General features: G+C 44.8%; 1 protein-coding gene across 1 annotated transcript in view; it reads right to left on the minus strand.

Annotated features, from left to right (window-relative positions):
- NENF (neudesin neurotrophic factor) overlaps nucleotides 1-14,714 on the minus strand; it is a 78,707-nt gene that overhangs the window by 45,180 nt on the left and 18,813 nt on the right. Inside the window, exon 2 of the mRNA XM_069233923.1 lies at nucleotides 9,846-9,906. Within this exon, the coding sequence (XP_069090024.1) occupies nucleotides 9,846-9,906 (61 nt within the window). The remainder of the gene's footprint in view (nucleotides 1-9,845; nucleotides 9,907-14,714) is intronic.

Below are 14,714 nucleotides of genomic sequence, written 5' to 3' on the forward strand. Positions count from 1 at the left end.
TATGTACATAATAAAGGTTAAAGTAATATATTTACAAATGTACAATTGTTTAAGATCTACTTCTAAACGGCTACAGGCTCCCGGGGAGGCGGGTGGGCGCATGTGAATCTGCAGCGACTCATGCCACGAACAGATGTACACTGGGTAAGTGACATTTTCCGTTCGATGGCATGTGTAGCTGCAGATACACATGCTGTGCATAGACTAGTAAGCAGTTATCTCCCCAAAAGCGGTGGTTCAGCCTGTAGGAGTTGAAGTAGTTTGAAATAATGTTCTTAGTACAGCCTGACCTACTGTGGCTTGTTGTGCAGTTAACACATCTACACAGTAGTGCTTGGTAAATGTAGGAGGCGTAGACCATGTTGCTGCCTTACATATTTCGTTCATTGGAATATTTCCTAGAAAGGCCATGGTAGCCCCTTTCTTTCTGGTTGAGTGTGCCTTTGGTGTAATAGGCAGCTCTCTTTTTGCTTTAAGATAGCAGGCTTGAATACACTTAACTATCCATCTGGCAATGCCTTGTTTTGAAATTGGATTTCCTGTATGAGGTTTTTGAAAGGCAATAAATAGTTGTTTTGTCTTCCTAATTTGTTTTGTTCTGTCAATGTAGTACATTAGTGCTCTTTTGATGTCTAATGTATGTAGTGCTCTTTCAGCTACTGAATCTGGCTGTGGGAAGAACACTGGTAATTCTACTGTTTGATTTAAGTGGAACGGTGAGATAACCTTTGGTAAGAATTTTGGATTTGTTCTTAGAACTACCTTATTTTTGTGTATTTTAATAAATGGTTCTTGTATGGTAAATGCCTGAATCTCACTCACTCTTCTTAGAGATGTGATGGCAATGAGAAATGCAACTTTCCACGTTAAGTATTGCATTTCACAAGAATGCATGGGTTCGAAAGGTGGACCCATGAGCCTTGTTAAGACAATGTTGAGGTTCCATGAAGGAACAGGTGGTGTCCTTGGTGGTATAATTCTCTTTAGGCCTTCCATAAACGCTTTAATGACAGGTATTCTAAATAGGGAAGTTGAATGAGTAATCTGCAGGTAAGCAGATATTGTGGTGAGATGTATCTTTATGGAAGAGAAAGCTAGATTTGATTTTTGCAAATGTAGTAAATATCCTACTACATCTTTTGGAGATGCATGCAATGGTTGAATTTGATTATTATGGCAGTAACAAACAAATCTTTTCCATTTATTTGCATAGCAGTGTCTAGTGGAAGGTTTTCTAGCTTGTTTTATGACCTCCATACACTCTTGTGTGAGGTCTAAGTGTCCAAATTCTAGGATTTCAGGAGCCAAATTGCTAGATTCAGCGATGCTGGGTTTGGATGCCTGATCTGTTGTTTGTGTTGTGTTAACAGATCTGGTCTGTTGGGTAGCTTGACATGAGGTACTACTGACAGGTTTAGTAGTGTTGTATACCAAGGTTGTCTTGCCCATGTTGGTGCTATTAGTATGAGTTTGAGTTTGTTTTGACTCAATCTGTTTACTAGATATGGAAGGAGAGGGAGAGGGGGAAAAGCGTACGCAAATATCCCTGACCAATTCATCCATAGAGCATTGCCTTGGGATTGATGGTGTGGGAACCTGGATGCGAAGTTTTGGCATTTTGCGCTTTCTTTTGTTGCAAATAGATCTATTTGAGGTGTTCCCCAAATTTGAAAGTAAGTGTTCAGTATTTGGGGGTGAATTTCCCATTCGTGGACTTGTTGGTGATCCCGAGAGAGATTGTCTGCTAGCTGGTTCTGGATCCCTGGAATAAATTGTGCTATTAGGCGAATGTGGTTGTGAATTGCCCAATGCCATATTTTTTGTGTTAGGAGACACAACTGTGTGGAGTGTGTCCCCCCTTGTTTGTTTAAATAATACATTGTTGTCATGTTGTCTGTTTTGACAAGAATGTATTTGTGGGTTATCATGGGTTGAAATGCTTTCAACGCTAGAAATACTGCTAACAGTTCTAAGTGATTTATGTGAAACTTCCTTTGATGTATGTCCCATTGTCCTTGGATGCTGTGTTGATTGAGGTGTGCTCCCCACCCTGTCATGGAAGCATCCATTGTTATAACGTATTGTGGCACTGGGTCTTGGAAAGGCCACCCTTTGTTTAAATTTGTACTGTTCCACCATAGAAGCGAGATGTATGTTTGGCGGTCTATCAACACCAGATCTAGAAGTTGACCCTGTGCATGTGACCATTGTGACGCTAGGCATTGTTGTAAGGGCCGCATGTGCAATCTTGCGTTTGGGACAATGGCTATGCAGGAGGACATCATGCCTAGGAGTTTTAATACCATTTTTGCTTGTATCTTTTGTGTTGGATACATGGCCTGTATCACCTTGTGAAATGTTTGAACCCTTTGTGGACTTGGAGTGGCTATCCCTTCTGTTGTGTTGATTGTCGATCCTAAGTATTGCTGTGTTTGACACGGCAAAAGGTGTGACTTTGCATAGTTGATGGAGAAACCCAGCTTGTGAAGGGTCTGTATGACATACTGTGTGTGACGTGAACACCTTGTTAGCGTGTTGGTCTTGATTAACCAGTCGTCTAAGTAAGGGAACACGTGTATCTGCTGCCTTCTGATATGTGCAGCTACTACTGCCAGGCATTTTGTAAAGACTCTTGGCGCAGTTGTTATTCCGAATGGCAACACTTTGAATTGGTAATGTATTCCTTTGAATACGAACCTTAGGTATTTCCTGTGGGAAGGATGTATTGGTATGTGGAAATACACATCCTTTAGGTCTAATGTTGTCATGTAGTCATGCTGTTTGAGCAGTGGGATTACGTCTTGTAATGTGACCATGTGAAAGTGGTCTGATTTGATGTAGGTATTTAGTGTTCTGAGATCTAGTATTGGTCTCAGAGTTTTGTCCTTCTTTGGTATTAGAAAGTACAGTGAGTAAACTCCTGTGTTTTTCTGTAGGCTTGGTACTAATTCTATTGCGTCCTTTTGTAATAATGCTTGAACTTCTAGTCCTAGAAGATCTATATGCTGTTTTGACATATTGTGTGTTTTCGGTGGGACGTTTGGAGGGAATTCGTGAAATTCTATGCAATAGCCATGTTGGATAATTGCTAAGACCCAAGTGTCTGTTGTTATTTCTTCCCAAGATTCGTAGAATTGGCTTAGTCTTCCCCCCACTGGTGTTGTGTGATGGGGTTGTGTGACTTGTGAGTCACTGTTTATTTTGAGGGGTTTTGGGACCTTGAAATTTTCCCCGACTTCTTGCGAATTGGCCTCCTCTATATTGTCCCCGAAAACCTCCCCTTTGATATTGACCCTGGTAGGTAGGTGGTCTGGTCTGTGAAGTGTTGGTTTCTGTGGGTTGACCCCGAAACCCTCCCCTAAAAGGTGTCTTCCGAAATGTGCCTCTGCTCTGCGGGGAGTAGAGTGCGCCCATGGCTTTGGCTGTATCGGTGTCCTTTTTTAGTTTTTCAATGGCAGTGTCTACCTCCGGCCCAAACAATTGCTGTTCATTAAACGGCATATTGAGCACAGCCTGTTGGATTTCGGGTTTGAACCCAGAAGTGCGCAGCCAAGCGTGCCTCCGTATTGTGACTGCAGTGTTTATTGTCCTTGCAGCTGTATCGGCTGCATCCATGGAAGACCGTATCTGATTGTTCGAGATACTTTGTCCCTCTTCCACCACTTGTTGCGCTCTTTTTTGGAACTCCTTGGGGAGGTGTTCGATGAGATGTTGCATTTCATCCCAATGAGCCCTGTCGTATCTTGCCAAGAGTGCTTGCGAGTTGGCGATACGCCACTGATTTGCTGCTTGTGCTGCAACTCTTTTTCCCGCTGCATCAAATTTGCGGCTCTCCTTGTCTGGAGGTGGTGCGTCGCCTGATGTATGAGAGTTGGCTCTTTTACGAGCTGCCCCCACAACTACTGAGTCCGGTGTTAGTTGTGTTATAATAAATATTGGGTCTGTGGGAGGTGCCTTATATTTTTTCTCCACCCTTGGAGTTATGGCTCTGCTTTTAACTGGCTCCTGAAATATTTGTTTTGAGTGCCTTAGCATTCCTGGGAGCATGGGAAGGCTTTGATACTGGCTATGGGTGGAGGACAGGGTGTTAAAGAGAAAGTCATCCTCAATGGGTTCCGAATGTAGTGAGACATTGTGGAATTTGGCTGCCCTTGCGACCACCTGTGCATATGATGTACTGTCCTCAGGTGGTGACGGTTTAGTTGGATATGAGTCTGGACTATTGTCAGACACTGGGGCGTCGTAGAGGTCCCATGCATCGGGATCATCCTGGCTCATTGTGGTATGAACTGGTGAGTGTGTTAGTGGTGGAGTTTGCGCCGGTGATGCATGTGCTGATTGTGGTGGAGAAGGTGGTGGTGTTACTTTCTTTACCACCTTTGCTTGTGGTTGCTTGTCCCCTTGTTGGAAAACAAATTTCCTTTTCATCTTGATTGGGGGAAGAGTGGTTATCTTCCCTGTGTCTTCCTGGATGTGAAGCCTCCTTTGAGTGTAGTCAGTTTCTACAGTTTGAAGCTCTTGACCAAATCTATGCAATTGGGTGTTTAGTCCTTGTTCCTCTGTATAGGAACTAATTTTCGGTTCCGAGGCTTTTTTCGGTACCGAAACCGTTTCGGTAGGCTTTTTAGGCTCCGAAGAAGATTTTTGTTTTCGGCGTGGTATCTCGGTGCCGAACATCTTCGGTGCCGCTGTCTCTGCGCCGAATTGTCTCGGAGCCGGTGTCTCGGCTCCGAGGTTGCTGTGTGGCGGTATCACGACAGGAGTCGGATGACTTCGACACCAGCATGCCCTTTTTCGTTGCCTTGGCTCGGTCACCTAGTTTTTGGGTTAAGCCCTGGCCTGTTGGCAGTGGCGTCCCCTGGGCTTTTGTGGACTTTTCGTGAGTCCTAATTTTCGACGTCTTACTCACAGTTGTTATGTCTTCGGCGTCGGATTCCCCCGAATCCGACTCGTGGATGGAGAACGCTTCCTCTTCGTCCTCGAACCGATGTTGTCCTGTCGGCGTGGACGCCATTTGCAATCTTCTGGCTCTTCGGTCTCTGAGCGTCTTCCTCGACCGAAACGCTCGACAGGCTTCACACGTATCCTCCTTGTGCTCCGGGGACAGGCACAAGTTACAGACCAGATGCTGATCCGTATACGGATATTTGTTATGGCATTTAGGACAGAAGCGGAACGGGGTCCGTTCCATCAGTCTTGAAGTCGCACACGGTTGGGCCGACCAGGCCCCGACAGGGGATCGAAATTACCCCGAAGGGCCACCGGAGCTCTTCAAGATTCGGTGTCGATTTGTTCTAACTAACCCGATACCGAACGAAACAATACCGACGATTTTTTCTGAGATTCTAACTAACTTTCCGACCCGAAACACGGAGCGAAAAGGAACACGTCCGAACCCGATGGCGGAAAAAAAACAATCTAAGATGGAGTCGACGCCCATGCGCAATGGAACCGAAAGGGGAGGAGTCCCTCGGTCTCGTGACTCGAAAAGACTTCTTCAAAGAAAAACAACTTGTAACACTCCGAGCCCAACACCAGACGGCGGACTGTGCACAGCATGTGTATCTGCAGCTACACATGCCATCGAACATATATATATATATACACACACACACACACACACACACACACATCAAAGTTCTTAGGGCTGCTGGAAGCAGGAGGAGGTGTCCCGCCTGGCTGGGGCTTCCCGATTTTAATAGAGGGTTTTGGAGCGGATGCAGTAGAGAGGCGAGAGATTGGGGCTTTCACATCACCCTTGGACATCACCCAGTCCCCCAGTTGAGTACCTGTAGCCGAAATACCTACAGCCTGTCTTTTGAGCCTTGTTGGAGTCCCCCTGGTGACCCCGCCACTCCCAAAGACACCCAGCCCTTTCCTGGCACTGCCTCAGCCTCCCTTGAAGGTCTTTTTATGTTGCTTCCTATCAGCATCAGTGACACCAACTAAGTCTGTCCCCGCCACAACCAAATTGGCCATAGTTATGCTCTACTTACCCCCTACTAAGCAATCAATGTCCCGTTGGGCGGGGTCAGAGGGTGGTGAGTTGATCTAAGACAACACCCTGGGTGCAGCCAGAAGACTGCGAGTTCGCAATGTGATCTGTGGGCGGTGGAGAAGCCCCGACACAACCAGGTCCTTGGGACCTAGAATGGATGCGGATGTTAGGATCCGGTTTCTCCCCCTCGCTCCCTGCTCGCACACATAACCCATTGCAGTCACCCCCATGGGTGAGCACAGTTCCTCCCATTAACAATCTCTGGGGCCTCATAAAGAAGAGATATATTGAAACAATGTTCCCTCATCTCAACTCGTTCCTTCATCCTCTCTTGCAACAGTGCTGTCTTTCAATCCTGGATCCAAAGTTACATTGTTGCCAAGAGCTGCCGCCATGAGCATATCTGTGGGCGAGTCCCCTCCATCAGAGTTCAGAGTAACCAGCAGACAAGTCTGCACGAAAGAGGAGGCACAGCCAGAGTGGAGAAGCTTGGGGATTGGGTGCCCCACTACAGAGTGCTCAGGTGCAGCCCTACCCTTGCTAGTATTCTAGGCCCCCCGCCCGCTGGCACCAGCGTTGGTACGGGCTGGTGCCATTCCTCAGCCGTTCACTGCCCAGCTATCTCTGAAGCTTCCAACGCCGTTTCTGAGCGTTCGGGGCTCACGGGCGAGTATGAGCACAAGTGAACGGCGGATGCCTGCATTAAAACCTCACAGAATACGTCCGGCACCGTAGAGCTGCAACAAGTAGATCCAGTGAATCGGCCATGTCAAATCAGTAAAGACCCTGTCAAAAAAGCCATCTCCAGGCTGTCCATGTAAAGTAGAAGCAGTGCGGCCATCAGCGATGTGGCAGAGAAGGAGGGGAGGAGCTCACGATGGGGAGTTCAACCCGCCATCTTCCCCCAGCCGCTCATAATTTTTTATTTTTAAGCCTGGCAAAAGTTATGTTGTGCTAATTAGATGTATATACTGTGCTTTATGCGACACGCAAAGTTTTTCAAAGCAAGGGATATAAGTGTATGAACGCAAACTGTAACTAATGGCACCTATATATTCCTAACCAGCAATGTCTTCAGGGATTTCCTGGACTGTAAATGAAGCTCGATCAAGGTTTCGCAGAAAAGCGCCTTTAAATGTCATCAGGCTACCAAATGCAATTTGCAGTATCTCAGAAGGGCAGCATTCTCCCTGAAAGTATACACAGAACTCTATGGGCAAGTCAAATCATTTTAAACTTCGCTTAGCTCCTTGTTTTGCTGAAGGCCAGTGGAGGAGTTTACAACAGGTCGACAAATGGCATGTTTTCCTCAACCAGAAGACAACTACCTCCTTTTTGTAGCTTTTGCACTGAACAGTGCATCATGACAGGCAGTTCCACAGAGAGATCATGGATGCAATCATAAGCAACAGGACGATGAACCTGATGAGTAAGCCCTTTCTGGAATATTCAGAAACTAAATAATAGCTTTGGCTACTCTAAAATGAAATGTACAACATTTTCCGAAGAAACTCCTAATTTCTTTGGAACTGGGCTAGTTATTGGTGGTTCACCAAAGACATCCAGCCAAGAGAATGGGAGGGGACTTAAACACCAAGCTGACGAACTTTCATTTACCCATTAATAGTGGTTAATTTGCTCCATCTAATAGGTAGGTGCATCCGTAGCAAATAAGTGTGGATTCAATCTTTGCAAATGCAACCCTCCTACAATGAACCACCAGTCATTGGTAGGTAGCTGGAGATTCTGTTATATTCAGTGGATTAGAAAAGGATGCCATCTCTCAATATCTCCCAAACCTGGTGCTCAGAGGGACCACTGGAGAAACACACTGGAAAAACTATAATAAGAAAGCTTTCAATGATTTGCAAAATAAAAGGTTATCATTATGAATACAATGGCAGGGGAAAGAGCATGCCATAGTCTGACTGCCAAATAAGAAAAAAAATAGCCACTGATGTACAAGGAGTGGACTTCAGACAAACCCCAGCTAAAAGAAGGCTGAGCATAATGAACAGGGAGGACAATAGTGAGTGAATTTGCTTTGCAGAAAGGTGGCGCCCTTCCTATGAAAAGCAAAATGAACAAGACAGAGGTACATGAAGGTGGCACATTTGTCCACTGGGAGACAGTGCCGAGAGGACACATAGGTAGCGCTGCCCAGATTAGCCAGCAATCTCCTTTTGCCTAAATTGGAGACCAATGCAGACTCGGTGCTGTGGGAAGATCGGAACCCAGGGTGTTTAGGAACAAAGAAAGAAAATCCATTGAACGCTTACTTCTTTCTCAAGAATTTTGGTGAGAGGTGAGGGAAGAGAGATAGAATGGAGTTTACCAAGAATATTAGGATCTGCCAGTTTTTTTTTGCAAAAACTGGAGCCTGTTTACATTCCAGCTGAAGTGAGTAGATGGTAAAGTTATGTTGCAGAGATATGTGCACACTGGATCTAGCAGATTTAAGATTGTTAACATAGACTGGACATGTATTTAGAGAAGTGCCTGTTTTGATGTAAAGCCAATATTTCGTGTTTTCCCCAAAAGTAATTCAGGCCAATTTACCCATTAAATCACAGGCGGGCAATTGCCAATCCCTCTGGACCCTCAAACTTCAGCTCTCTAATGAGGGAACAGAAGACACCTACGTAAATCTAATGTAAGCGGTCTCTCAGGAAGGATACCAATCAAGCCTTGACCAACCCACTGATGCCTAGACAATATTCTGGTTTATCCTGCAAAATTAATAATCTTTAATGTGAAAGGCTGACAAAAGGTCCACTGAAATAAGAACGCTGACTGCCTTTGAATCTTGGCCCATAACTTTTCCTGATGTACTCCCAAGCCAATTCTGTGCTGGGGGCCAGTATAGAAACCTGAAACATTCAATGTATGATGAATTTCATGCTAAGATGTTACTAAAGGTTTTTATGAACCACTCCAAGACTTAGGCCAATACCATTAAATTAAATATTGGCATGAAGTCGACATGATCGGATAAGAAAAGGTAATTTGTCTTTCTTCAAAAAATGGGATGCTAAATCTTGTAGTAATGATGGAAAAACTACAGATTGAGTGGTAATTCTCTCAGCCAAGGATAAATTCATACAAGCTCCTCTCTGAATGCCCTGAGTTAAGAATCTAAAGGTGAACCAGTGGGCCTACTTTTGATAGCTACAACTTAGCAACTTCCACAGACATGGAGAGATACGCCATTAGAACCTTTACGGTCAACATGTTCCAGAGACAGTACAAGGGACAGAGGCTTGGGACTGGTTGTCCTCTCCCCAAGTTTACCAATCATCTATGCAGAGAACATCCCCATCTCCATCACTAAAGTTTGTGAAGGTAAAAGCTTCAGGCAGGCTAGTTGGAGGAGCCTTCTAAAAACTTTATATAGTTTGCCTGTTTTGCCTTATTACTGTCCCCTTCCGCACACACAATTAGCTCATGTGACACACCTATTTGTCTACTGCAGTGCCAAATGTTCTCCCATTTCTCTTTAATTTCTTGCAAACCATCTGAGCTGATGAACTGTCCAACTGAATCCAAGATTGCTTTTCTGTGCACTACCCTGATTTACCCCTCTTACTTAGAGATACCAACATCTTCAGTGGAGCATATTCTTGAAAAAACCTGTGATGCAGGAGGTCCATATTATGTTTTAAATTCACAGATGCAATATGCTTATCAGAGCTACTAAACTGCTAAATGGTCAGTTGAAAAGCAGTGTGTCATAAAATAGGGGGGAAATGTAAGAGTGTGAAAGATGAGGGCAAGAAAAAAAGAAGGAGTTTAAAGAAAAAAGTGTGTGAAAGCAAAAGGCTATAAACGAGATGTTACTACAATGTACCTTTTCCTGAAGTTACATCGAACACTGCACCCTTCACCGCCATGTAAATAGGCTGGTCATCCTGTGAATGAGAAAGAAAATAGTTAAGTTAAGGTTTAGAATATAATAATTGGGAGGGCATTGGGGGTGGTGGGTATTTTTTCTAATCCTGATCTCTTAAACAACCATAGAAGAGTTATACATGTTCTGATGCTCAGAAAAATATGATTACCAATTACTTAGATGAGAACTCAATCTGCCCTGCACTAAAATAATATAAACAAGCACAGCCCTACTGGGCATTTCTTAAGTTGAAACCCCTTGCAAATGGGAACATCTATTGTTTTGTATCCATTCTTTTTGTACAAATTGCCCTTTTAAGATCATAAATGTAAATAGATCTTTGCTGAAAATACAGTCACAGTTTTTCTTTTCTCTACACCTCTTTCTCTACCTCTCTATTGCTGCCTTGGATTAGGTTAGAAATAAATGTTAATTGCATCAGGAGGCGGAGCAGTTAATTGGACGTCTGAATTTGTAAAAAATATCCTCAACCAACCCAAGGATAGTTTACACCCTTACTAATAAGTTGGTCATGTGGTTGACGATTCCAAAGACGATCAGGGTCCAAGGTGGCTTTCTAAAAAATGTTTTTTCAAAGTTGCACTGCTGTATTGCTTTGCTTTAGCCAACAGTAGATATGTACCCTCAAAAATTGGAAAATTACCCTAATTATCAAATGCCAGGCTGAACTTCAAACTCAATTCCTGATACAAAATCACTTTTAGTCACTCAAAAATCGAATTCTGAAGATTGCTACTTGTAGTTTAATATGGAATCATGGCCCAACAACTTCACAAAAACTGAAAGAGGCTGAAATGAAAAGAAGCATTATTCACTCAAATTAATTTCCATTGCATCTGGCAATTGATTATTTTTTCCTGAGTTGTTTGTAAATGAGTGTGATCCCAGGGCATGCATCTCCTCTTCACTACAAATCACTTTGGGGAACACCTTTGAAAACTAACATCTTCAGTTAGGTGCCCTTTTAGAACATTTTATTAGAATGACACCTTTCTCATATTTCATGACAGTTCGGACTTCTAGGGGAGCATAGACAGGAAGGAAGAGTGCCCCTTGATACATACCACCCTTAGTACAAATTCTAAATCATCATCAACGGAATAACATACAACTTTCCAATTAACTAACCTGGCAGGCCATTTCATATATGCAGTCTGGTTGTGCAAGACTTTTTGGGTCAGATCCTGATTGTCTCCTTCTCAAATCAAAGTATCTCCTTCCAGTGTGCCATCAATTTGTACCACCATTTTATTTCTGCCATAATCCAAAGCACAGCTCCCGACTATATTTGGGTCTCACCTTCTTTCATGACAGTTTGAGCCTTTCAGCCAGTGTATGCCAACCTCCCACAAATCTCTTCAATGCCAATCTCACCGTTCTGCAGACCAATCTACAGTGTTCTCAGGAAGACCTGTGCTATAGTCAGGAGTTCATGAACTACTTATTTCATGTTTTCTTAATCCTTGCTCCATTCACTTGGGTTAGCATTAAGCATCTTTCATTTTCCAGTGAGTAAGCCATAAGGGTCGTACCTACCACCTTCAATACTCCTGATACAACTGCAATTAACTTGCTCATCAATTTGAATAGGAACTCCACAATGGCGTTTAGACCTGTGCCTCAGCGCACCACCTATTGCAATCCCTCCAAGTTACGGAGCACCTCAGCAAACTTGTTCTACAGGCACATTTTTTCACTTCAAGGTGGCCACCACAGTAATGGTTAAAACTGAACTAAGTGAGGGATTTCAGGTAAGCCTCTTCACTAAACCTCCTTACTGCTTGACCCAGCCATTGACCATTACACTCTGCGGCCTTCCTGAGCCACTTGTCGTCAGGAAAGTCATATCTGTCAAGCACCATCTCAGCTGCCATCACTCCTGCATGCCTTCCTGCGACAGCTCTTTTGTGATGAAAAACGTAAGTCAGCGATAAAGGTATAATTCATCATTCTGTCGCAATTAAAGCGTGATAGCGCCAGTCATCTTGGCAAAACACAGCTATAAAACATATTGCTCAGAAAATAACACTGATCAATAAACAACCCACCTTACACACCCCGCCACCAATGTTCTAAGATGTCTTAGGGACATAAAAAGCCCCCCAGCACCACAAGTGCAAAGCATAATAATCCTGGTTTAATCCAAGCTCACTCAGGACAATTTCACATCTTTTCCCTGTGGTTTGGTGTTGGGTCTGACAGTGGCCCATCCCCCTTACCATGGAAGAGTCAAGACCATGGTGATGTGCTCGTTTGGCTGACACACAGGAGGTGTGAAAAACTCCTGCACATTTCTGTCAATAGCTTCATACAAAATTAAAGAACATTTTCCAGCCAACTATAAAGGCCAATGTAGTCACCGCTTCCCTTGACAAACACTAATAAAAGTCACTGCGTAGATCAAACTATGTGACCAGTCATGGGTTAAGCCAAATTCATTTAGCACACTGTAGCTATATGCCTTTGTGCATAGCATAAGTTGAAGAAACAATGTACAAACAAATTATGTATATAAAAAAAGGTCATATAGTATGGAGTTGAAAGGGGTATCTAAGTCTAAGGAGGAGAGAAAGTGAGTACTTATGAAGAGAGGTAAATCGAAAGAAGAATGGGGAGGTGGATAGGATGGTGTACAGCCTGGTGCGGCTTCCTGTAGAAGTCCATTACTCTGAATTCTTATTCCACTTGCTCGGTCCTCCTTTTGGTAAATTCTACAATAACACCTACCCATCCACAGGCACGTTTAAAAAGCCCTTCTTGCCCAGACTCAAACCCATACTTCATGGTATTTGCCACATAGGTGAAGTATTTGACTGGAGATTGTTAAATTTTAACGGTGGTTAAAAAGGTGGTGGTTGGGCTCATGCTTTCTCACATATGGGGACATCTGGATTTTGAAGAGACTGTTCTTTCCATAAACAATAGTGATGCATTTGCTGTCAATCTCCCCTTTACAGATGCAACATATTTATATAATAATTATCAGTTCCTGAAACCAGAATATTACAATCTTAACCTGTCCCACTGTCATGCAAGTATCTTATTTTACAAAGCCTCTCAGGTTTTAGTGGATATTTGGTATAATGTAGATCCAACGCGTGTCAAACTGATGCACACACACTAGAACCAACGCCCCACTCGAACTGCACACATGATAAAACTAGGCTCCTTGCCCCGTACCAGCTCCCACACACCTTTTATATTTGGCTGGGCACCCCTGTGCTTCATAGACCAATTTCTCCTGCTGAGCACACCAGTCCACCCCACAACGCCACTTTGCAATCGCAGGAGTGGTCCCGGCCTTCCAGTTTGCTGCAATGTCTCTCTTGGCTACCAAGCAGGCCGCCCCCACGAATGTCCAAAGTGCTCTGCTGGAACCCACCCCTTCAAGCACCCCTAGGAGAACTAGCAGCGGAGCAACCTCAACTTCCACCTGTATAACTCCTGAGATCGCTCTGAACACCACCCTCCTGTAACTGGTTATATGGGGACAAGTCCACACCATGTGAAAGAAGTCTGCACTGGGGCTTGCACAATGAGGACAATCCGCCTGGGGCCATAGGGCCGCTCTATGCAACTTGTCAGGTGTGAGTTACGCCGCATGAAGAAAGTATGTCTGCACCACTCGGAGCCGGGAGGTCATGGTTAAAGACAGCGGAGCCATCAACGCCTCCCTCCAGTCTCCATCGGGCCCACCCACCAACCGCTCCCATTGCTCTCGGAGCTTATCAAGAGTTTGGGTTGTGTTAGTAACTAATGAGCGATAGATGCGTGACACCCCTCCTTTACCCAGAGCGCAAATCATAATTTTGACCTCTACGGGGCTGAACTCTGGGAATTCCGTCCCCACCCAAATATGCACCTGTAATGCGTGCCTGAGCTGCAGATATTTGTGAAATTGGGACTTATTAAGCTCAAATTGCTCCTGGAGCTCCTGAAATGATCTCATCTGGGAGCCAGTCCAAACATCACCCAGCTGGGAGATACCTATGAGGTCCCATTTGTGGAACCCCTGAAGTGCTGAGACCTCCCCAGCCACAGCGGTGTCCACTGGGTGAGACAGCGCCACCACCCCATCGTCTGCTGCACGGCCCTCCACCCTGCCAAAACCACCCGAGTCACTTCTGGAACGTTACGCCGCAGAGGGTCACCGTACAGCATCCCCAGCAAACCAGAAAAGTCCATTGTCAAGAGTTCTAACTGATACGCAGGATCCGACCAGCCCCCTCCCAACCAGTCCTGGATGACCAATAAATGCATTGCTCAGTAAAAGGTGGAGGTTGGCCATCCCCAACCCCCCTTCGTAGACATCTCCCTGACAGGTATGGAGTGCTAGCCGGGGGCGCGAACCATGCAGGAGGAAACGCTGCTCCACCGCCTCCATCTCATTAAACCACTTCCTAAGAATATGGTGAGGAAAGTTTTGAAGCATATAGAGGAGCCGAGGAAGCACCATCACTTTATATAGTGCAATTCGACCCAGAATGTTGAGGGGTAGTGACCGCCAGCGCAGGAGGTCCTCCTTGACTCTCTGAGTTAAGGGTGCCACATTGAGGGACCAAGCCAACTCAGCCAAGAGCGCTACATGTACCACAAGGTACCGGAAACTATTACGGAGGAGGGGGATGTTATGCTGCCAATCATAGCTATCCCTGGCCGGGCTCAGTGGGACCAGGAGAGACTTACTGGGGTTTACTACCAGACCTGACGCCTCTGCAAACAGCCCTTAGAGCTGCAACACCCGAGGCACGCTGCTAGCTGGAATTGCCAAGAACACCAGTACATCGTTTGCATATAGCGCAATGC

Source organism: Pleurodeles waltl, chromosome 5, assembly GCF_031143425.1.
Source record: "Pleurodeles waltl isolate 20211129_DDA chromosome 5, aPleWal1.hap1.20221129, whole genome shotgun sequence".
NCBI lineage: Eukaryota > Metazoa > Chordata > Amphibia > Caudata > Salamandridae > Pleurodeles > Pleurodeles waltl.